The sequence below is a fragment of the Ornithodoros turicata genome, chromosome 8 (genome assembly GCF_037126465.1).
Source record: "Ornithodoros turicata isolate Travis chromosome 8, ASM3712646v1, whole genome shotgun sequence".
Taxonomy (NCBI): Eukaryota; Metazoa; Arthropoda; class Arachnida; order Ixodida; family Argasidae; genus Ornithodoros; species Ornithodoros turicata.
Genome location: NC_088208.1, coordinates 18,292,602 through 18,317,819, shown reverse-complemented (window position 1 = coordinate 18,317,819; position 25,218 = coordinate 18,292,602). Strand labels below are relative to the sequence as shown.

At 44.8% G+C, this 25,218-nt stretch overlaps 3 protein-coding genes across 11 annotated transcripts in view; all 3 read left to right on the top strand.

Moving 5' to 3' along the window:
* Nucleotides 1–25,218, top strand: part of LOC135366588 (uncharacterized) — an 83,109-nt gene that overhangs the window by 53,427 nt on the left and 4,464 nt on the right. The gene's annotated exons all lie outside the window — the stretch shown is intronic.
* Nucleotides 321–17,005, top strand: LOC135366589 (uncharacterized). 2 transcript variants are annotated; one of them, XM_064599362.1, is made up of 3 exons: nucleotides 321–3,263; nucleotides 4,551–4,805; nucleotides 13,687–17,005. In XM_064599362.1, exons 2-3 carry the CDS (start codon nucleotides 4,720–4,722, stop codon nucleotides 16,994–16,996), a joined length of 3,396 nt encoding a protein of 1,131 aa, XP_064455432.1. In that variant the 5' UTR covers nucleotides 321–3,263; nucleotides 4,551–4,719; the 3' UTR covers nucleotides 16,997–17,005. The 2 variants fall into 2 exon arrangements, with proteins under 2 accessions (XP_064455432.1, XP_064455433.1); XM_064599363.1 differs by lacking the exon at nucleotides 321–3,263 and having other exon boundaries at nucleotides 4,720–4,809.
* Nucleotides 17,318–18,946, top strand: LOC135366593 (uncharacterized). The gene is made up of 5 exons (XM_064599368.1): nucleotides 17,318–17,465; nucleotides 17,535–17,708; nucleotides 17,843–18,038; nucleotides 18,107–18,394; nucleotides 18,554–18,946. The coding sequence occupies exons 1-5, from the start codon at nucleotides 17,323–17,325 to the stop codon at nucleotides 18,902–18,904; spliced, it is 1,152 nt and encodes a 383-aa protein (XP_064455438.1). The 5' UTR covers nucleotides 17,318–17,322; the 3' UTR covers nucleotides 18,905–18,946.

The window sequence follows — 25,218 nt, the reverse complement described above, 5'->3', positions numbered from 1 at the left end:
GATTAGAGCTCAACGTTACTGCCTAATATAGTCACTTTATTTAGCTGAACATTTTCGGTACTGTGATATCAAGTATTCAATACTGTATTGTCTGTGCCATGCTATGTCCTGTTTACACAGTGAGGCATTCTCTTTGCATTTCACCTGATGAATTTGTGTTTCATGATCACTTGCGAATTGGTAACTGCCGAGGGGCGCTTTGAGAGGAAGATGGAAAAGTAAATTGGGCAAATTTACATTGAAATAGGAATCATCACCTTGAGCACGAGGAGAACGAAGTATACAGGAAGCTCACAAAAAGGAAAGTCACGTTTGTGAGTCTCCTGTATACTTCATTCTCCTCATGCTCAAGGTGATGCTGCCTACTTCTGCGTTGCACCAGCTCACTTGTGTACGTTTTCTCTCTTTGGCAAATTTCAGATGAATTTCTGTAACAAATCCCGAGTCTTCGAAGTCGAGTGCAGACAGCGTTGACGTGGTACGCTACACCCTTCCAAGTCCTGTGCTTTTTTGTTTCATTGTAGTTTGAAGCTTTCCCAGGATCTTGCAGTACATAGATGTACTGCATTTACTGTGATTGTGCGTGTGAGGTAATCTACAAGTTGCACACAACGACCACGACCCTGTATAGAGGACACACCATTTCAATGCCTGTAAAGTGTTTTGTATAAACAGGTGTTAACTGTCAGTGGATATTCTCTAAAGCACTCTTTTTTCTTTAACGAAAAGTAGGATAGCTCTTACTGCCTAGGATAGTCAGACGTACTCGGAAATATTACATCCATACTTGAATTCCTGACACATAGGTGAACGGCACTCCATTAACCAACGTCTGCAGTGCCGGGATGTCACACCCAACTACTACACCACTCAGTTTGTCCTAGTGGTGTTTCCTTTGAATAACAAATATCGGGGAAACTTATTTTTGGATGACCCTCCTAATTCCAGTTCTCTTTCTGCATTTGGCTACATTTTTTAGATTTCTTGTGGTGACTCTTGTGGACAGATACCAGGATGGAAGACTTAATAATAATTGGGGTTTACATTGCGAGACAACTGAGATCATGAGCGACGTCACAGCAGTCGGTCTGTGGATTTACCACCTGAGTGTCACACAACACGCCGTATTTATTGTCCCTTGCAGAAGATGGCATGTCTAAGAAACTTGTATCTTGGCACTAAGTTGCTGGTGTTTTTGGCCGGGTTCGAGCCGGCGATCTCGGGATCAGAAGGCGAACACACTACAAACTCAGCCACCAAGGCCGGTTCACGGACAACTTGAACAACACAGTTATGTTAACTCTGCCATCAAGTAATTCAGTTTCCTACATATGTAACATGTATGTTTTGTAACAATGTAATATGTATGTTTTGTAACAATTGAACTTGAGATTTGTAAGTCTGAAGGCTAAGTTTAGAACCACCTCTTGATAATTTAGCGACTCTATTTGATGTGTGTGTGTTCACACCTCTTAAAAACCTAATAAGACAAAATCTAGATGATTTCTAATATGTGGTATATACAAGGCCAGCTACAAGACGTCTACAATTAGACGTCAATTACTAAATGTCCACCAGATGTCTAGTAAATCACTAATTTTAGACGTCTAAGTAATGGTAAGACTTTTAGACGTCTAGTTTGGGCACTATCCCTAAAGTCTAGTGTTAGAACACGTCTGGACGTCTAGTAGACTACCATGTGTTCCCTGGGAATCCCTTGCCAACGGCGAAGGCGAAGCAGTTTGACCCAACAGCATGCGTTTTGTGTGCAGGGGGTCAGTTGGTGGTCGTTGAGAGGCTGTTTCTTTGCTGCGTTTTCGTCAAATTAACTGTGGAAAATATTCTAAAAAATAGTCAGTAAAACACTCAATCCCGCGTTCTGGTGACATTTTTCATTGACGTCGTTTTGTGCACTGATGCGAAACACTGGGTCGACTGACTCATTCGTTGGAGCAAAAAAATTATGAGATTTTCGGAAATCTCTGTAGATCTGTAGATTTTTCAAAAAGTAGGTAGATCTCATGATAAATCTGTAGGTGTGGCAACACTGTGTCCTCACACAGCGGCTCCCTCAAGTGGCGTGCATCGCGAGTATTCCCACTTGCCACACCCTAGATACGCCCCTACGCTGATTCCTACCCCAACCATGCGCAGAACACGTTTTGTTGTTAGAGGAAAATTTAGTATGACGTGGTATTAGCATGATACACATGCAATAGATTTGGCTGTCTGAATGTCTTCTATTCGGCATTAATACTGTTTTCAACTTTAAAAAAAATTCTGTGTATGACACTTAAGAAAGTTTTGGGAAGTTCTAATAGGGAATGTACGGACTAGAGCACTGCACGGGCCCTGGCTCACCCGAAAGCCCGAGCCGGCTTGACAACGCTGTCCGTAGTTGGGCATGTACGCGAACATATATCGCGAGACTGCACAACTGAATTTTAACGTCACTTTTCCTTTCATTGGGTATGGTGTATCATGGTATTCTCATCTGAGAACTGTCACTTTTTTATATGTGATCATGCTTATTTCGTGCAATGGGTCTGGATTTCTTTTTCTAGGTTGTTTCTAGAGCACATTAGAGGAGCACTGAAGTGACCTCCCTCTTTTTTTTTTGTGAGCTGTGACGTGTTCTGCAACGAATAAAATAAACTCCCGCGAAAGAGCACCACGCGCAGGCGGCCCTCGGCGCACAAGAGGTCTTTATTCCGCACACCTTTGAAATATCCTCCAAACTTGGGAATGGGAGAACGTCGTGAGGTAGCCTACTCTACTGGCACTTGACTTGACACGGCAGATGAGTGGCGCGCGCGCGTGAGCCGACAAGAAATGGATAAAAAAGAAAGGGACGAGGACCTTTCGGGACGTAATGCGACGAGCGTATTGGCCATCCGAGGCAGTAGTACCGATGTGGTTAGATCGATGTAAAAATAACATGGCCGAGACCCTTTATTTTGCACAACATTTACTCATCACCTTGTTGCATCAAAACGTTTGCCTGGTTGCAACAAACTACGTCACACGTCTGATATCTTTTCTTGGAAAACAAGACACTCGAAGCATCGAGGTAGAACTACACAGAGTGGACAGATAGCTGTCCGTTATCTACATGCGTTGCCGTCGCCGCTATTGGCTACTTTCCTGGGAAGTATGCTTTTTCAGTTGCGCAGTGGCATGACCGACAGATACACGGCTCTTCTTTGAAGTTAACAACACCTGGCAGAATTTTGAAGCAGATGTCACAGCTGAAGACATGTAAAGTAAGTGATTGAGTTAGTCTACTGTGAGGCGCCAAGCAGTTCAAGAAATCGTGGCTTAGTTGTCGTGGTTAATTGGCACCAATGGATGTTCAAGAGGGTTAGCGGGGTGGTTCGAGGGAGCCATAATGCCACTGTGGCTCGTGTGGTTGTGAGGCATTGTTTCATGATTGTGGTCCCATTGTGAATATTGCGAATAGATTCACGAGGGAGATAACAATCCCTTTCCGTATGCGCATACGCAGACAGCTGCGAGCGGTCACCATATTGGCTAGGGGAAATCATCGTTCAGGGTTGCGTGGAGCTTTGAGGCTGAGACTGTAGTCACTAAATATGCTACGCTTCAGAGTATCGACACTGACTGCTAAGAGCGAGCATGCGCCATCTTGTTTCCGCGTACTGCGCACTTTAGCGCACGATGCCATCTATCGTGCGCCGGTGAAATGTTCCTCTCGTTTGCAAGCGGCAGTTCACGGCCTTGAGCTCACCTTAATATCCTCAGAAGGCCCTGGTTGACAATACATGGATTATCACACAACAGTCGTACACGCTTCTCTCTCCCACAGGAAGCATTATGTTAGCCGTCTCTGATCGTCAACTGGGGATGATACCAGTGTGGTGCGGAAACAAAATGGCGCTGCTGCTCCCCCTTGGACCTCAGTGTCGATACTCTGAAGCGAAGCTTATTTCGTGACTCTAGCTGTGACTAGACAGTTTGTATTCCTAATCACTAAAATGCCGCTTACACTCTTCCCGGATTCTTCTTGCAAGCTCCTTTTGGTACTGTCCCACGCGAAGTGTCAGCGTTACCATGATTACTGGGGTAAAACACGAAGTTCGTAATTCCGTCCCTATGGTCGACATGAAAATGGTGACAGGCTCAGCACCCCGCCTGTGTCACTTTCTTACGAGTTACCTTACCAACCTACCTTGAAGTTACAAAGTGACAGGATAAGGATGAATTCTCGGTTTTCCTACGTCATGATGAAGTAACCTTCTTGGCCCCTATCTCTACTCCAGTATGTCATACTGCGATGCAGGTGACTCCGCCCTGCGCCAAAAACGTGCGCCGAGCTTTGGGGGTTTTCGGGGGGGTTTGGGGGGTTGGAGCTTATCGGTTTTCAATATGGCGAAGGAAACCTGGACGAACATGCGGTGGAAAGAATGGAATCTCGATAAAATGTCTGAAAAAAAAAGAAGTAACGCTGTAAGTAATGCTGTTTAACCGAATACTACAATAATTATACTTATAGTTGCCTGAATTCTAACTTTCTATATCCTTTCTTGCAGGCTAGGTGGCCATCCATCCCCTCCGTAGGTCGAATGGACGAGTTTGTGGCAAAGCTGTGAGAGATATTCGAAAGAGCTTTCGAATGGAATACTTTTCATAACATCCCTCGTTGCTCCCGACATCGAGCCTGCGATCCGTCGGAGCCAGTTTCTCCCGTCGTCGCTACAAATGCTGCTGACGCTGCAGTTCCTGGCTACTGGAAACTTTTTATCACAGCGGGTGACATCATCAACGGGAGACATACGGAAGAGACAGTAGGTAGTGTGAGGTTCCTTTATTTGCAAAAAGTACAAATAATACCGTCTTATACGTGTATGAGAGTGAAAATGAAACAATCGCTCGCTCTTGTGGATTCGCAAGATTCCATGGGGTGATACCAGAAGCAGACGACAGCTCCGCTCATCGCGATCGCTGGTTGGTCTAAACGCAAAATGAAGCAGTGTTTTCCGAGAAGGAGCTTTTGAAGTTCGTTCCACCAATCACAGCCTGCCGTAAGTTAGGGCCGTACAGAGAGTTGTTTCGTGCAAGCGGGCCCTGCTGGTTCTATCGCTTACAAATTGCCAAAGTAACGGCATGTTTTCTACCCCAATATTTTCACACTTTTGTGCCCTTTCAACAAGCTCAACAGAATTCCCCCCAAAGTCTCGTGTAACACCACTTGAGAGGAAAAAAAAAATCGGTGGTTGTAGCACCTGCACGAAAATCCATAATTTTGCATGCAATGCCGCTTAAAACCGCAATATGCGTGTAGTTGTAAGCCTGGCACCAAAGCATTGCACAGTAATTCAAATTTTATTGCTCCGATGTGCTTATCGCAGGAGTTACATTAAATTCTTAAAAGCGCATGCACTGCCCATTTCAACTGCATTATGCTGGTGGTTTTATCGTGTGCACCAAAGCGAGCAACATTAATTCAGGTTACATTGCTCTCCTGTGCTTGTGACAGAAGTTGAAATTGCAAAAATTGCGTGCACAGCCCCTTTAAACCGCCATATGCTGGTGTACCACTGGCCACAACGTGGTAACCAGTGTCTAAATTACATTGATGTGCTCTGCTTCTGGAAGAGGTTAAAATTCCTAAATGTGTTTGCAAAGCCCATTTAAAGCTGTCATATGCTGGTGCTTGTACATGTGGCACAAATGCGGCAGAAAGTAATCGGAAAATGCACCGATCCGCTGCGCTTGAGGCAGAAGTTAAATAACGTGTGGTGGGTCGTGGTGGTGATCGGGTAAGGGCTTGCCGTTGTAAGTTAAATAAGATTCATAAAAGCGTGTGCACCAGCCCATTAAACTGCAGTGTGGCGATCGATGTACCATTGGCACCAAAGCGATAAACTGTAATTCAAATTTGATTGAGGGGTATGTTTCTCGACATTTTTCGGCAAATGCCCAAAACCACAAACCATAGTGATGAAGCAACTGTAATTATGACCTCCCCTCCATATTTTGTCCGTTTTCTCACTCTCTCTCTGTTTTTTTTTTTTTTTTTTTTTGGCAACACCCCCGTGCACGGTATTCTGGGTAAACCAGTTTTCTGCTACAGGATTAGTTCTACTTTTACATCTAATAAATATCTTCCAATGGTGGTAATCACGTTTTTTTGATGAAAAGAGGTGGATGTGGTATAACAACAGCTGCACAAGTTACTTGAGCAGATGTAGCTTTTACAGTGACGATTAAATTTAACTTCGTTATATTTACCGTTCCGTTATATAATACGCAATTTAGTTACTCCTGAATAGCCCAGTCATCTGCATGATGACGTGAAATATTACACTTCCCACTAACGGTGGTGTTGCCCATGATTTATTACTTATTATGTTACTTATGATTTATTATCACAGCATAGCTGACACTAGGGGCTTTGACAGGAAGAAATCTTCACATCCATCGTCTACGCTAAATTCCTCGCTCGTTACACACTATATAAAATTTTTGATGGATAAATCATTTCTGTGGGTACTTAGGTCAACTAATTGTAACTTAACTTCTTGGAAATACGAACTTCACACTTCTAGTGATAGGAATCTGACAGCGCTCCTGGCCGGCACATCGCAGTGTTCCTGGATGACTTGCCGATGTCACGGCTTGACATGCTGTGGGTAAATCTTCCTGCGTGTGGAAGCGTGTACTTTGAACACCGACAAAGTGCGGAAGCTACCAAAGAATTGCTACACCGCGAAACGCTGGAATGACGAGATTGTGAACAGGAAATCACCGATGCGCATTAAATGTCCAGCAAGCGGTTGACGAATGACAATGTTCGACAGAGAAAAAAGAGCAGAAACGGTGGTCTGAAGGGTTTGGAGGGTCCGGAAAACACCACCAGGGAGGCAATGTTCGTTAGTGTCGAGATGTTTGGTACGTCGACAAAACCAATCCTATTGGATAGAGGGAAGCACGATGCTCCCGCTGCGCAATGAGCACGTTCCCATTACTACTCGCCACCCCCGCCCCCCCACCCCCCGGTACACTAGTCCCTGTTTTCTACTTTACGAACTGCGTCCAGTTTTAATCCTTCAACCCCGTGCCCTCTGTCATTATAAATACACTGCTCCGTGATATACAGGGTGTTTCACCTACAGTGATAAAAAATTCTAACTGGCGATGTACTCGCCGGAGGATTGTTGGACTTTCGGCAATTACTTTCTGGAAACTTTTGCCGCCATTTAAGAAGGCTTTGGACAATTCCCAATTGAGAGAAATTTAGTTTTGTCAAACGAACTCTGAGAATTGCCAAGCGAACCTCACTTTTTTTTTTTTTTTTTTTTTACAGAAATTTGAAGTCATCCATGGATAACCACAGACCGAACAAAAACGATGCTCAGTATTGCAACCGAATTAGTAGAAAGAAAATTATTAAAAATTGTACTATAGCTCCGCCTGTTTGATTTTCGCAAATAAGCGCGTGACAGGGGTGCGTCTGGAGAAGAAAGTGTCCCGCCTCTAGCCTTCATTGTGATAAGGCGGTTGTTTTGTTTTCTTTGTGATAACACAGCTGTCACCAGCATCAAAGTCAAAGTAGGGGACAGAAAGGTAAAACAAGAGGCGGGAACACTTCCTCTTCTCCCCGACTCTCCCGGACGCTCTTATTTGCGATAATCGAGCAGGCGCGGCTCAAGCAGAAATATTACTAATTCTACTATTTTATCTTTTTGACTATTTCGGTTGTGATACTGTGCGTAGTGTTTGGGGTGGGGGATGGGGGAGGTTTTGTGATTATTCCTGGAGGACTTGTGTGAAAAAAGTTAGGTTGACTTGGCAATTTTCAAAATTCAATAGTAGGAGATAAATTTCCTTCAATTCAAAATTGTTCGAGGCCTTCCTTGGCTACGGCAAAAATTTCGAGAAGGTAATGGACCTTCATCAAATACGCGTCGTACACTCTTAAACCCGTACCTTTTATTGTAACTTTTACAAACATGTACCGTATTACCGCGTATTATCCGGCATGCCGGATTTTCCGAGGTCGACCAACTTTCGCGATCTGCCTGCCTGGTCTATCCCGGCATGCCGGATTAAACGAGGTCGCCGGCACGTGGTACAGAATGACTGAGACAAGTAATTCTTACAAAACCTTTATTGTACAACGACATGCTATCACAAACAGAAGGCTATATGCAATAGTACAACAAACTTATAAGGCATTTATGTCCTCGTCATTAGAAGAATCGCAACTTTCCGCGTCAGTGAGTCCAGACCCGTTTTCTTCGTCGTGGATCGGGCTGGGCTCCATCGTGCCCGTCGTCAGAACATCAGCTAAACGTCCATGTAGACTACTGGAGTCTGTTTCTGCCACAAGTCCACACTTGATAAAAGATGGACGAATCAGCTCCTCGGGAACTTGACTCCATGCCTCTTTGACCCATTGTGCAATGGTGGCATATGAAGCGGAGCGGCGTTTTCCCGACTTCGTGTGCTCCACTTCTCCATTCCTCAACCATTCCGTCCACAGGCTCCTCATCGCTGTCTTGAAGTTGCGATTCCAAGCTACGTCGGCAGGCTGAAGAAGTGGTGTGAGTCCACCAGGAATAATCGAGAGGCAGGTGGCGTAATGCTGCTTGAAGCTTGATTTTGTTGTAGTCTTCAGATGCGCTGGCTCACTGTCCATCACCAGCACTGATTTGGGTTTGAAGAAGGCACCCGGTCGTGCAGCCCAGACCTTTTGCTTGTAGGTGTTCATAAGCTCAGCAGTCATGCTCCCTTTCATTGCCACGGAAACAACAATTTCTTTAGGGAAGTCAACCTTTGGCACGTTCTTGAGTCCTTTGAATATTATCATCGGCTTCAGTTTTGTACCATCGGCCATTGCGCTGAGAACAACAGTGTATCGAAGCTTGTCCTTGCCGGTTGTCCTGCATGTTACGTGCTTGACTCCCTTAAAGTCGTACGTCTTATTCTGTGGCAAGTCAAAATACATCGGCGTCTCGTCCATGTTTCCAATGTTCTTCAGTTCAATTCCTCCAATTACTGATTCGTGAAACTTGAAAAAACAATGGCACAGCTCACGCGCATTGTCCGGAACCTTTTGCCCAACACTGGTGACTGACCTGTTGACAACTTTGTACCTTTTGGTGAACCTTTCCAACCAACCATTGCTTGCCTTGAAGTTCGTTGCACCGTCGCTCTTGCTTAGTAAGTCTTCGGCCCGCGCCTTGATGTGGGATGCAGAAACAGGAATACCTTGCTTTCGTTCTTCGGATATCCAGCTAGCAAGGCTTTCCTCCATCGCAGGGTACCTTGCACGTTTCTTTGCGGTGTCCTCGGAAGAAGGTATGCACCTACGTTTCCTGATGACCAAGTCGTCGTCGGTCCTGCACGCTTCGAGCTTGTCCTGCTGCCTCAACCAGTCCTGCACGCACGAACGAGGAATGCAGAAAAATCGTGCTGTTGCGCTGATGTTACCATGAAGTTCGGACAGCTTCTTCAGCACGTCCAGTTTGAACGAGATCGTGTAACTACGCGTGTGCGTACGAGCCGGAGTCGGACCTTCATCCATGGTGGCAGGCTCAGTAATGCCAGAGCAAGACCCAAGCGGCCGTAAGCAGGTCAAGATTGTCCAGTGAAGATAATATTAGCACAATGAATGGGCTTTCATCCTCCGGAGGGAACAGTAGAGCAAGAACCAGCGTTCGTTCCGTGACGTCATCCTTCCCTGGACTTTCCCCGCGTGTGTCATTGAACTGTTGTGAAGGACCTCGGTTGACTCCTGGAAGACTACGTCCCCGATTCTCGCATTTGCCGGCATGCCGGGAAATACGGGGTTTCCCGGCATGCAGGTCAACCTCGCTTTAATCCGGCATGCCGGATAATACGCGGTAATACGGTAACTTCTATATAGACGTAGATTTCGAGATTTCTTACAGGTTACACCACTGTAACGTATATTTAGAGGTTAAAAGCGACCAAGGTCATGTCTTCACAACACGAATAGAAGTTACATCTCGGAAAAAACAAAAACAGCTTGTTGTAACTTATAAATGTACCCTCTACTCCGGCACTGTAACTTCTAAGCGATATCTCCAACGATAATTTCTTTGTTAGTTTCTTATCGTTTGTTTTCCTTCTGTTTTGCAGCATAATGCCGCGTTTCAGCCTCCCATTCGAGACGACAGTTGCGAATCTACGCTGTTATTTTTTATCTGTTTCAGCGTCATCTATACGTCGACTGCATGTTATCAATGCTGTATGCACACAGAGTATAAGTTCGCAGTCTGGAATACTGTTAGTATGTTTCTTCCTAAAGGGTGAAAAACCATTGTCAATGCCGCAACCACCAACATTTCCGATTTCGCTGCGTAGCCGAGCGGCGGTCTAGGTCTGTCCGCACTGAGAGCGGTTTCCTTGAAACGCTTAACGCTCGTCGTCCGTCCGTTAACAAGTGTAATGTGTTTTAATCAGTGGTTTTCCTCGCGTTTATCATAGTATCGTCAGGAACAACGGAAAAGCTAGGTGTCGCTAGCAAACAAGGATATTTTCGGTGTTCTCAGGGGAAACTGTAGTGAGTGCGAAGACTGCAAAGAATATATAACCGAAAACGAACGTCATCCACCGCAGCCCTAATTCACACACTTCATACACTGGGTAAGTGTACATTTTGTGCTAGGTACGTGCGTTATTTTGATAGCAAGAGCTCTTAGCGCATGTTTGTTGTGATTATGGCAAGCGTTTTGCGGTCCTGCATATGAACGCCACTAACGCTTGCTACTTTTCTTCTCTTACTTGGTCGCCAAGTCAATACACCGGCGTGCATTTTGCGAGCTGTGGATATATGCATCCAGATATATAATTCGCAGCTTCCTACTTGTTGTATTCTTACGATATTCTAAGGCTCAATCGCGGAGTGAACGCCTTCCCGCATTTATGCTGCTCTCTCAGCGTACCTTGTGCTTTGTACGGATTTGAATGGTTCCGTAAATGTTACTCTCATTACCCAAACTTTTGTTCCCAGGATCCTACATGCAGGTTCACATACCGTCAACCAGCGCAAAATGCAGTACCTCACAAACTCGTCCCAGAGCGCCTCCAACGCTGATAACGCAGTAATGTAGTGTCTCCTGCGTTACTGTACACTCATACTCCTCAAGATTGTGTGCGTTTTATGTAATACTGTATTGCCCTTTGCGCTCGCCTCTGCAACACGAATGTGGAATAAATTTTTTTCTGCTGCAATTTCCATTTCGTTGGGTCTGTTCAGCTTAGCAAACATAGGTCAGTTATTTTGACTGGCTTCCTCGCACTTTTATGCATTGCTTCTCACTTAGAAGATAGTTCTTTTTTCCACATACCTTTGGTAAAGCGATCATGGTTCCTCCTCACATCAGAATCGCACTTGTGCACAATGTGTCACCTCTAGATAGACTTCTGTTTTTGTAGTATACATATGTGCAAGATCTCCTTTTCTGCTCGTGCATTTTGGTACCTTGGTGTGTTCTGTAAATGTCTGTCCATATCCCACGCACAGGATGTTTGTTTTTATTCGCATCATAGCAGCGCTCATTTGACAGGTGGGTTGTGTTAATTTTCGCAAATTAACCCATCCGTAGTTACAAACATTTCCGACATTTCCTGACGCATGTATTTGTAACTACGGATCGATTAATTAGCAAAAATTCACATAACCCACCTGCCAAATGAGCGCTACTCTGTTGCGAATAAAAATGAACATCCTGTATAAAAAGCCGCACGTTGGCGTAACCTTTACGGGCAGGTGCTGGATTGAAGGCCGTAACCTCTAATTAGTGGGTTTCCTTGTAACTTTTATAAAAGGGGTCGCTCAGAGGGTACCTGGTAGCTTCTGAAATAGAGGGTAAAATATTGCGATTTTTTACCCTTTACTAAAGGGTACCGAGTTAAGAGTGTATCCTAGCGACTCTCCAACGAACCATGCTCGACGCGCGTCAAAACAAATCCACGTGGATAGCACAAAGGACCAAAACTTCTCCACGGTGGTGCGGTCTCGCCACAGGTCCCCACTTCTGTCGTCAGAGCCATTTATAGGGAGAGTTTGGCCTTTCTTTGATCTTTTGCCGCCTCATGGGAGGAGCTTATTTTCGACGTCAGAGTCGTCGTTGCGAAAGCCTGAATCCGAGCGGAATCCGCTTATCAGCCATCTAGTCCGCGCCATATTGATGCTGTCCGCCAGCTGGTCGGCTCCTTCGTGGCCGTGTTCAATGCAGTCTACAGGAATACTCGGCTTATGACCCACTGGCGCCAGTGATAAGTGGGGCTTTGTTGCCAAACAAAGAGTTCAAGGTTCGAAAGGCTTTCGAAGCAAGAAGTACGCACGTGTCTTCTCTCCTTGGATTGTAAACAACGATCAGCATCAATATGGCGTCTGCGACCTGTTGACGGCTGGAGAACAATAGAGAACGACGGGGTAGGCCGTTCAGCCGTGACGTCGCATGACGCGCTTTCAGTTAGGCTCCTCCTAATGGCCAAACTCTCTCTATAAACGGCTCTGTCTGTCGTCCCCATAGTGCGCCATCTAGTGAAGGCGGAGATAATCATCTCCGGCGCCACAAAGTCATACGCATGCGCATAGGCCATTGTGAAAAGGATCCATTGCCGAAAGTCCCACAGTCCTCCGGCGAATACATCGCCAGTTAGAATTTTTTATCACGTTAGGTAAAACGCCCTGTGTGATGGGTTTCGAAAAGCCTCCTAATCTACGACAAAAAAAAAAAGAAAAAAAGAAAATGGAACGTTTGCCGCTTACCACAAGGAAGTCCAAAGCGCGGTGCACATAAGACCGGCGTGCTCATGAGCTTTGTCTCGCTTCGTGGACCAGGATTGGGGTGGGGGGTGGGTGGGGCGTTTTGATTTCTAGTGAGCTGTATAGAGGGTGAGGTACACGTACTCGATGGCCTGTAATGATGGGGAATGGGGCCTGTCTTCCGAGCTGTGATTGGCTAGACACCACAGAAAGTGGGCGGAGTCTCAGGTGTATGCAGACCCCACTATTGGTCCGACTCCCTTTCAGTACACAGCAGTAGACCCCTCTTGCTTTCAGTGCCCTCGCGCCTCACGAAGTCGACATGGTCGTTTCATAATACATTCGTGCGAATAAAATGGGAGCAGTTTTTCGTACACATGTTCCTGATGTCCCAGAGGTTGCGAAACTAAACACAACCTTTTTCGTAATTTTGTGCTGAAGTCACACTTTAGAGCAACTTGTACCCTGTCAACATATTATTGATGTGACCAGCCGGGTTTGAATACGCAACCTTAGGATCAGCACATGAACACGCGACCAACTGAGTCAGCGAGGCCAGTCAACCTTGGCAAGTGCGGCAATCGTTTGGGGATTTTATTCTTCTGTCATGTGTTTTTTTTTCTTCCTTTGCGGAATGACAAGCCGACGTCCTGTTTGGCTGACTTTTCCGCCCGTTTTTCCAGTGGTCTAATAAATATACCCCCCCCCCCCCGTTTGGGGAACAAATCATATTCAAACAAGCGTTTAACGAAGGATGGATTTTTTATTGCTCCTATTGTGCTTAATGTAAATCCAACCAGAAAGACCTCGTCGGGCATCTGAGAAGGGGGATAACTGTATTGCCAGATGAATAGCGTGAACTTATTCTTGTTCTGACTGGTTCGTTTACAAGAGATATACGTTCTGTGATATGCTTACAGGACCCATCAGATCGGGGGAACGATGGATGAAGCGAGGAAAACGTCTGATAGTAGCCTCTGCAAGGAGAGGTCCCAGGAGACGGCAGCAATCCGGAAAGCGATGCATGACGCCATCGAGAAAGGCGACTTGGGTGAGGTGGAAAAATATCTGAACGAGAACAAAGATCTCAGGCAGTGGTTGAATCCGGGCACTGACACATCAGCTTTGGGTAACGCGCTAGAGAAGAAACTACTTAAAATATGTGCCCTGCTAACGTCCCGTAACTGCAGGGTTAACGAGAAGAAAAAGCAGGACGAAGGAAAGTACTTCACGCTCCTCAATATATTTGAGAAACGTGAGTATCTTTACCAACTGGGCTTGCTTCTGCACAAATGCGATGTTGCTCAACAACTAGTAAGCAAATCATCAAGCAAAACGAGCAGTGACGGGTTCGAAGTCAAAGTGAAAGAATTGTATGAAAAACTCACCAAGATCCCTATGGTGGACACCATTCTCCGGGTTGTTGCTACGACCCCGTGGTTAGAAATCATATTCGACTTCCAGAGCGAGAACTTAGACTGCATACTGGGGAGCGATTACGAAACTACCTTGGGTCTGACTATGCTTCGAGAAGAAAAAATCTATCTTGCAGCAAAGAGGGAAGACAATGAACTTCTAGGAACAATGGCTCACGAGTTTTGCCATGCTGCCCTGGACATGGTGTACGAAAATGGTGGAAAGCCATACAGGAAAGATGACACAGTGCGCCGAGACCGCTACCTACGCATTCTTAGTGAAATCGAGGCTAACAAAAATAAACTCCACACTAGAATAGCAGAGGCATTCTTTAACGAGACTCATAAAGAAGAGGAGCTTGTGGTGCGTGTTCCCCACATGCTCGCAATGTGTTTCCCGAAGCCCGACACTTGCGAGGCAACCGTGGCACCACAACAAGAGCTTCTACAGAAACAAGTTCCTGAACTCTTCCAGTTTTTTAAGGACGACATTATTCGAGATATGAAAGAGTTCATCTCCAAAAATCGTCCAGAAAAGGATAGAGAGCACATAAAGAAACACAATGATCAACTAGGCAAAGCCAAGGCGACAGAAGACCTGAAAATAGAGTTTAAGACGAAGTTCGATTTGCAAGATCGCCCACTTCTCGTTCTTAGGGCTCCCAACTTGGCCCTCCTCGAAGTGATGATTAACGACGCTGTTAGGTTGAAAGGAGAGTCGTATCTATTCCTGGAGGAAAAGATGTGGGACGATGATCGGAAAAAGGTGCTGCGAGAGAACAAGTGTTCCTATGTAGTCCTGTCGGCTGACACAAAACATGACCCAGATCCCAGGAGAAAAAGATCCCGAGAAGCGATGCTTGAACTGTTAAAATCATTAATTGAAATCAGGGAGACCAAAGTGATTATTTTGACCGAAAATTCTGAGCAACACGAAAAGTTCGTGAAAGACATTAATGAGTATTGTGAAATTGAGGCACAGGTCGTTGATGTGCCCAATTGTGGGCTTGCCAACGTAACAGATAAATGCAAAGGCGACGTGTTGAAATCCTCTTCGATTCAGTTTCAAGAGGCGGGCAAACTATCAGTTGATGAAGTAATGAGATCAAGTGGTGAAAGAAGGCATGCCAGCGCAGAGGAACAGACTGGAAACGCGTTTTGGGACCTACTGGACGACAACACATTTGTAAAGTTATGTCGGGAGAAAGAAATTAAAGTGGGACCGAAACTCCAGACGCTGAATGAAAAGATAGCTGGGTACTACATTGAACGCACATGCAAACGTGCCACTCAGGTGGATCTTAGTGCGGCGTTACATACTTTGACGAACGAGGCATTTGCAATCATGAGTTCCTGCGGCGAAGACATCGATGGTTCAGTTCCTTACGGGTGCCATGGACGTCATCACAGCCAAGTGGAACGTTTCGAAAGATGTGTGCTGCTGGATAATACAGAAGATTACAATTCACTTACGCAACGGGCCTGCTACAAAGGAAAGACGGTCCACCTTCTTCGGTACAATTCACGAAGCTCAGAATTCCACTGGGTCAGATCTCATGGACCTCTTGGACCCCTCCTGGAAGCGATTTCTGGCGCACGCGAGGTTGACTCGAAAGCGTTGCTTGATACCCTTCCTGATAAAGTCGTGGTCATTTGTGGCGATCCTGGAATTGGAAAAAGTGTCATGTCATTGCGTATGGCTAAGGATATTAAGGATCTGGACAAAATGACATGGGTCCTCCACGTGGACCTGCAAAAGTTTGAGATTGAGCCTGGTGAATGCAACGCTATGGGTGTTATCATGCTTGCTCAATTATGCGGCTTAAAGGAGGACACCTTCGAGTTCAACCTTCTCCAGAGGAGTATCTCTACTGCCTGGCCTTTCAAGGTATTCGTCATTTTCGACGCATACGACGAGGTCGACGCCCAAGCCTGTGAACGTTTGCAAGAATTAGTGATTACCCTGCAAAAAACTATGATTTCGAAAATATTTTTGTTCAGTCAGAATTGCTCAAAGTTCGAAATGCAAAACAAGTTGCACACAATGGCTTTCGAAATTGTCGGTTTGAAAGATGAAGAACAAGTGCAATTTCTGAAAAAGTTTTGGAAACGAAATGATTGCAAAATCAGTGATCAGAAATTGGATTCATTCGCGGGCGCACTTTTAGGAGGATTTGCTTCGCAGGGGAAAAATAAGATCACCAACAACCCGCTGCTGATTGAAATGATTGCAGAAATCTATGAAGAACGACTCCCGCAGATCCAACAAGGAAACCCCATAGATTTGAAACTTGAACTGGGAGAACAATGCAGCATGTTAGACATCTATGAGAAGATGGTCAAAAGGAAGTATACTATTTATCGGGAGAAACTGACAGGAGGGACAGTTTTAAACAAAAGCATCACTAGGGTGCAGGACGAGAATAAATACGCGAGGTCGACTTTCTACGAGAACCATGGTCTTCTCGGCCTCAAGGCCGTTTTCAAAAAAGAATCGCTGACCACGTTGCTAACGGGAAAGGAGCTCCGGAAACTCGAACCTAATGGAAAACTAATGAAACGTGTCATTGACGGTGGCCTTAAACACGGATTGGTGGTAGGACACAGCAATGAGATTCCCGTGTTTCTGCACAATACATTTGCCGAGTTTCTCGCAGCTCATTTTCTTGATAGGGAGATTACAGACGGAAATATAGCGGAGAGCGAGGTTACAAAGTTTCTGGCTAGCATTGGTGGAAACAGCGATTATGATGGGGTCCTCAGGTTCTTCGATGCATTGAGAGCAAAACCTCACGCACTTCATGCCATATCATGAACAACTGGCGCAGTGTTGAGACTGCAGACAACTGGTGCCCTTCAGCGGTGATGCTGTTTCAAGATCGCCTATGCAAATAGCAGCAGATGACAGATGAAGAGACATTGGACAAGGTCACTGAGATGCACGGTGAGGAAATGGCTGAGGAATTGCTAGAAGAAGACGGACTTGGAATGACGCCTTTGATGTACGCCGACAGTAGTGATAGGAAATGTGCGACAAACTAGTAGCGCCACCACGTGGCTGGAGGCGGAGGTAGGCGTTGTGATCCCACTACAGACAACAGTGTGTATTTGCGATAACCGGAGCAACGCGGAACGTTCGGAATGTCTCGCACAAACTGTTGCATCGTAAATTGTAGCAACAGATACAAGAAGTGCCCGCCAGGAACCAAGTTTTTTCGGTTTTCGACGCGACCGTGCTTCCAAGATCAAAGAGAACGGTGGATTCGGAGCGTACGTCGTGTCAAGTGAGTGTCAAGATGTCGCATACCGCTCTGTAACAGGCTATGAGCTTAAATTGCAGAACTTCTTTGTAGTGGCGATGGAACTGAGTGGCAACCATCCGTGTGGTCAAAGATATGCAGCACTCACTTTGTTGGCGGTAAACCGTCGACAGACCCTTCTTCTCCGTCCTACGCCCCGACCATCTTTCCGTCGTCGTACCGCAACGTGAGCACGATTGTCCAGGACAAAAGCAACCGCTACAATAGGTGGGCCACATTTGTGATTTCACAAATTTTTGTTCGTTTCCTTCCACAAACATTTGGATATTTAATTTCGGTGAAGGCGGCTACATGAATTCAGAACTAAACCAATTTGACAAAAATTTGATTCTTCTACAAAGCTGGAGAAAGCGGGCATACACTCCTGTACGTTCGACGAATACAGATGAAGCAGATGGAGCTGATGATGCCATTTTGACAAATGCAGATGGAAGTGATGACGCCATGTGCTACAGTGACACACCAGATGAGGCTCCATGCAATGAAACGTTGGTGTCATCTTTTCTGAGTGAAGCAGATGCTGGCCAGATGCATGAGGTATGTACAAAAGGAAATACTTGAAGGCATGCGTGAAATGTACGCACCTATCAACCTGTCTCTTTTAGGTTGCTACACAAACAGACGAAAGTTGTGGCAACACAACTGGTATTTTCCTCAGTTGTGTACTTATCGCGACTGTTTCTGAGGCATCTATACAATGCAGCTCGTTCCTGATGTCCCCAAAAGAGACATGTGAAAAAGGCATTGGAACCGTAAATGCAGATCAGTTTCAGCCCAGAGGCTTCCGTGGCTACGACTCCGTGACATCTGAAAGCGACCATGCTGAAGTCCTAAAGGACCTGACAGGAGTGTCTCCTACCTGCTTCGCAGTTCTGCTGGGGTTGTTGACACAGGTGCGAGGGCCTTGTAATACCAGCAAAAGCAAAATTTATATTGAACCCAATATACGAGCCCAAAGAAGTTAGGATACTTCTCCAGTTATACAAAGAGAAATAATTACACTCTGCTAACTGGTATTCCTTTTTTCTTTCCTTTTTTTTGTGTGTGTGTAGGTGAAGACTCTACGTGCAATGGACATCAGCCGTGAGAGTCGCCTTCTGCTTTTCTTAATGAAGATGAAACATGCCCTGACATTTGCTGCGCTGGGTGCCCTTTTCAGAGTACACCGCACGACAGCTTCCCGCACATTCTATGCCACTCTGGACACGTTGTATTCGAAGACGCAAGGGTGGTTAATATGGTTTCCACGAGAGGTAGTGCAAGAGACGATGCCCCATTCTTTTCGGGAGAAGTACCCAACATGCAGGGTAGTCATAGATTGTACAGAAGTGCCAATTGAAAAGCCCCCTGAATCAGTGAACAAGTTAATTGCTGGAGCAGCTACAAGAGCAACTTCACATTGAAATTCCTAGTTTGTGTGACCCCTTGCGGCTTCATATCATTTGTTTCCCGTGTCTTTGGAGGGCGCTCAAGTGACACTTACATGACAGCAAACTCTGCATTGCTAGACTTGCACGAACCCAATGATCTTGTGATGGCTGACAAAGGATTTCCCCATATCCGGTGTGACCTAGATGCACGCCAGGTTACGCTGGAGAAATCACCTTTTGCTCGAATGAATGAGCAATTCACAGCTTTAGAAGTGGAACGTACCTACAAGATAGCTTCCCATCGCGTTCACGTAGAACGCTGCATTCAAAGAATCAAAATGTTTAACATCTTGAATGCAAAGTTGCCCCAAGAGCTCAGAAATCATGTGGACAAAATAGTAACTCTATGCTGCGTTCTTGCAAACATGCAGAAGCACATATTTAAAAATCTGTGAAGAAAGAGAACAGAGAAATATATGACTCATGGGAAAAGTGCTGACGCCAGGAATTGAGCCTAGGCCTTCCTGAATTCTGGTTAGGGACGCCACCGTTGCACCACGACAGCAGCACATTCTCCTGAGTTAGAAGGCTTCAAGTACGAGGGGGACAGACAACCAATCACATTCCTCCCATTCTCTGTTACATCTTTCTCATTCGCTCATACATTCAGACATGAGGCAGGGCGTCATCTTCTTGGTCCAAGGTAAAGCAGCATTAGTCAAGGCAATGTAATTTAACTGATTCTGTGTCGTCCATGTCTGTGGCCTGCCTCTGCTAATTCTCGTCATTTACACAAGATATTGCCCTGCCTCGTGTATGAATCAGTGCACGAGTGAGAATGGAAAGAACCTGATTTGTTGTCCTTCTGCCTCGTGTACCCTTGGGCACCCCAACTCAGAAGAAAGTCCCGCTGTCATGGTTTAAGAGTAGCACTCCTAACCGGAAATCAGGAGGGTGTAGGTTTGATTCCTGGCATCAGCACCTTTTCCCGAGGCGGTTTATTAATTGATTTTGGGAACTGGAGGCTTACATATTTGTTTCGTCCATGTTGGCAGCCTGCCTCTGCTAATTCTTGTTGTTTAAGAGAACAGTGTTGTGTAAAGCATTGCCTTCCATTGTTGACATTCCACGTGTAAATCACCATCTGCAGCTTGCGACATAACTGTATGAAATCGTCAGAACAATTTTTATCTATGTGCAATTTCCAGGTGTTGCAAGATTGTTTCTTCCGACAAATATCCTTGTAATGGCCATTGTCAAACATAATGATACAACACTTCAGGAGGCGGGCAACCGTTTAATGAGAATTTCAGACAGTTGTGCCGCGAGCAGTACTTGACCCATTGTGTGCCTTGCTGTAAAATAGAAATCAAACAAAGACAACACTGCTTTTAACAAAATAAGTTCTTTATTGCACATTGGCAAAATAACTGACTAGTGAACAAAAGAAAGTGACTAGATATTATCACAGTGCCTTTTCCTTATAACAAAGCATCAGGTCTTTCTCACACAGTATATTAGACAAAATTCCTGGGTCACATAAGTAGGCATTACATACTTTACCTGTACATACTTATGAGTTCTGCCTTGTAAACTTTAAAATAAAACCATTCTATCTTTGGAATCAGTGTCTCAAGAAAGGCGTCGTCCCTTTTCACTTTAACATTACCAACTTGGACTGATGAGTACACAAAAAAATGACAAAGGGTCAGGTTCAACATGTATAAGGACACTTGCACTTGTGTATAGTAGAGATGGCTTTTAAAGATAGTCTACAAAGAAGTTACCATCCTTGTCGAAAATAGGCTGCTCACGGCACCGGTATGGGCACTTTATTTCCAGTAGTACTGTGTCGCCTGCCTGCACTAACTCGTCTGGACTGCAGCAAAGCCAACCCTGGACCTTGCTAATAACTAGTCATACCCGAATGACCCCACAACCTTCTCGCTCCTCATACTTTTTTCTGGCTGTGGTTTCTGTCTCACTGCCATACTTACACGCTTTACTGCTAAACCGAGTTTGAATGCAGAGGCTACGTGCTAGCGCTTCAAAGTCAGCCTGGCCTACCCTGATTCTATGTGCTTTGCTACTTGCTGAAAGTCTTTCTCTCCTCAACAAGTGCCACTCGGGGCACATGCTTTGCTGCACAGTTGACACTGCTATGGAGTTACACATACAGTCATCTATCATGATGTGTTCTATGCCTTTTAAGTCATTCTCTGTACACTCTGATGATCCAAAGCAAGGAGTGGACCACCCTATAAAAGGCATCAGTTCCTCGAGGCAACATGAATTTTCTTTGAGTAGCAAATAGACTTTTAACATCAGTCCTTGTGTGCCGTTCATATTTATAACTTCTTCTGGAATGGGTGCCGTGGAAATTTCGGGAGAAGATTTTGGAGGAAACATGTTCGTGAATTCGACACCTTTAGTGTAGAGCTTCAACTGCTTGTTTGAGGGTGTTTTCCACTTGTTCGGTTGTGAGGTTTGAGTGGTTGGATTTCCATTGTTTACATACGCTACGAGGGCTGCCGTGTGTTTACACTTACCTTCCACTCCACCTTTACATTTACAATGCGCTTGACTAATTTGTCTTCGTACATCAAGCTGAAAGAAATAAAATTGTTGAGTTGCATTTGTGTACAGACCTAACTTACTTTCCCTGCTAATGTTAATGTGAAGTAAGATACAGGAACGCATCGCTGTGTCAAGCAAAACGTTACGTACCTCAATTACGACCGAGTACGCCTCAAGGTTCACGTTTGCTTGCCGCACGCAGCGTCCTTTCAATATAGACGACTGATGGCCCTTGCTTTCCTCTGACACACAAAAACATGATTGCTCTTCCACAGTTTCTCCCCCTTCTCCTCGTTTGCGCCTCTAAAAAATCCTGCACTATCAACTCTGCGAAAGCCGGTCCTCAAAACTATGTTTGTAGCCATCGCGCACATGCCAAAACATCCGCGACCTATTAAATCAATGGGCGTACAACAGAAGCCATCACCACGACCGACACCGAACCTGCGGTTCGCGGCGCTGTCGCCGCGAGACCGCGCGCCCCCTTTAGGTGTTGCACGCTCCCTATAGATATAGCACGTGGTAACAATGGCCCGCTCAGGTTACATGCGACACGCACGATAAGATATCTAAGAAAACGATGGAAATCATGTATCGATAGTGGGAACAATGGGTTCCCAGGTTTCAATAACATGCGCAGACAGAATAAGGTAACGGTTAACTCAGGTAAACAATGGGAACTCACGTGTCGATAGTGTTTGATAGGCACCTGGATGCATATTGAACACGCAAATGACATGCAATAACAAGCAATAACATCCGATGATATTTCATTGCATTTTTCCGATCGGGCTGACGTCACGATCAGTCCGTTACCTAGGTTGGTTGCCGCGTCAGAGCGCCAGGTAGTTTTGGTTTCGGTTCCCACAAAGCGCCCTCTAGTTTTCAAGCTTTGGCCGTCTGTAGTTTCGGTTTCGGTTTCAAATAAATGGATGCCAAGGTTGGTTATTCCACGTGTAGTTCTGGTTTCAGTTTCGAATTCCTAGGTTTTCAATGGTTGCCAGATACCCTCTGGTTTCAAGCTTTTGACCGTGTCTAATTTCGGTTTTCAAACCACAGCACACTAGTTTCGCTGTGACAACGTCAACGCATTTTCTGGTGATATAAAATAAGCGTACGCGTAGAAATTTCACCAGAAAAAGAAAAAAAAAACATGGTTGACCAGTTTTATGTAAACCTGCTCTCAAATGCATCTTTGGATGTGTTTCCCGACAACAGAACGAGTAAGTTCCGAGTAAAGCTAGCCGATCCGCAGAAGTTGGAGGGTAGATGGGAGGCCGCTTTAACAGAAATCAACATCCCTTTTCTGTTAAAAATGTCACTGACACAATCAATAGTATATCGGAAACGACGTTCCTTGCCTCACAGACTTGACTTGGCTGGCTTTGAAGTGAAACCACAACGTTTATAATTCGCGTCACGCATGTACGCTTTCATTATGTCTGTGGAAATATTATATCGAGCTTTATTGTTTTTGTGGTCCATTGCGATCCTCGCTCATCACTGCGATGGTGGAACGAGCGAGAGAAATGTTCCTACTACACACGATACGTTATTCTGCATTGGAGCGCCACAGCTGATGTGAATACACATGTCAAAGTACGTGCAGTGCACTTGCACAGGTGTCTGGGCATGCAACGAGGGTGCGAATGGATCGACACAAGGTGAGTTGCAGGTTGTGAGTAGTGCAGGTCTATTTTTTTTTTCTCTCTCCGAACAGAAGAAATAAGCCAGGAATACAGAGAGCTGCCTCACGAATTCCTGGAACCCATCCGGTCTTCAACCCCGTTCCCTGCACCAGAGGATCCACGCTCTCAAGAAATCGATGAGTGTTTCATCGAAGACGAAATGTATGCATTATAGCACTGTTGGCTCCTATGTACTGCAAGACAAGGGCTGCATACCTTGAGCGTGAGGGAACAAGACGACACGAGAAGCTGTCAACTACTTCTGGTGTCGTTTTGTTCCCTCAGACGCAAGGTATATGCTACCCTCATTGAACTATGAACCATGTTGAACCATGAACCATCATGAACCAACATTGAACCATGCCTTACGATCAGACTATTCTGAAGTAAGTCTTTCTTCTACAGTTAAAACCCTTGGTGTCATTTTCCATGAACACATGTTGTGGGATCACCATTGTGACTACATACGCTCTAAACTATGTAAGGTACTGGGCACGATGAGACGATGCCAATTCCTACCAACCAAACAAAAATTGTTAATATATCATATGCTTTTCGATTCACACTTACGTTACTGCCACCTCGTTTGGGGAAATGGAACGAAGAAGTCAATTACCCAATTAGTAATATTACAAAAAAATGCGCTTCGGGTTGTTGCAAATCTTCCCCGTGCCGCTCATTCTTCCAGACTCTTTCTAAATTTTAATGTTATGAGACTGGGCTCACTGTACGAATACCAACTTTTGGCTTCCGTGAAGTCAGAGATTCGGCAGAATAAGGCAATACTGCGTAGCTGTGCTAACTTACAAAAAAGGCCCCAGTCCAGACAAACTAGGAATCCAGTACACTGGTGTGTTCCGCGCCCAAGAACGAACTACGGCTTTACAGACGTTACATTATCAATTGCCTAGCGTACTAAACAAATACAATTTTACTGAAGAACGCTTACGTCGCGCATCTAAACGCGCTATGTTTCAGATGTTTTTATTAAATGAACAAAAATAAGACAAACGTATGTTTTGGTAAATAGCCCTCGATGATACGTAGGGCTGAGTGTGTATATCATGGTTGGTATATATCATGGTTGGTTGTCTGTACATATTTTTTGTATAAATGCTATGTATAGTTCAATGTTCATCTATTTTATTTGTACCTTTGTTGCGGTAACTTAATTAATTAATATTTGTTTGATCACATGCAAGCTGTTGTTTTTGCTGCCAGAGTATATTGAAAGGCGAGGCTAGTCAAGCTGTTGCTACCAACAGCTTTTTCCTCGCCATTCATGTATATGGTAAATAACAATTTCATTAAATAAAATAAACTCAAACTCAAACTTCCACCAGCTAGCTTGCCTGCTCACCCTTTTATTTCATCTCGACTATGACCTATTTTGCTTAATCTATTCAACAAGCTGTCATGTTGTCAAAACAGGGTCGCATCATGTGGCACGTCTGGCATGGATATGTCGCTTGCAACTGAAGATGATGATGATGAAGAATGGTATGTTTTACCATGTTTTCACTGGGTTGTTATTACTCACTGAGCTAAAATTACAGCAAGGCTGCAAAATTAATTTGGAGGCTTTGTCGTGACTATTAGGTTTGGGTTTTGCACAGTTCCGGATAAACGTTACGACAAAAGCTAGTTCAACAATAAAACCTGATTTCTCCCAGAACTTAGTCTGATGCTGATTTCCCCCTTAATTTGCATGACATTTTTACGTGAAGTTATTGGCCTGAGTTTTACCCTCCAAATTTGAGGGGGAAAATAAATTAATAAAACTCGATAACTTCAGGGTATTTTCCACTATATTTTTATTGCATCGTGCAGTCATCCTGGTATTTTTGTGGATTAAACAGAAATGGTAGGGTGTTCCATTTTACATTAACCCCATTGTTAAAAAATAATGTTGCATTGAATCACAATAGGACAGCTTGCATAATGTCACAAATAGCCTGTACTGTTTTAGTGTATTTTCTTGAGTGTGAGATTAATTTTGTAACTTTTTAATTCTAATGTAACGATTGACTTGGCTTCGCTGCGTGACAAGTGCATCTGACTGTGGTCGGTCGGCTGAAGGTG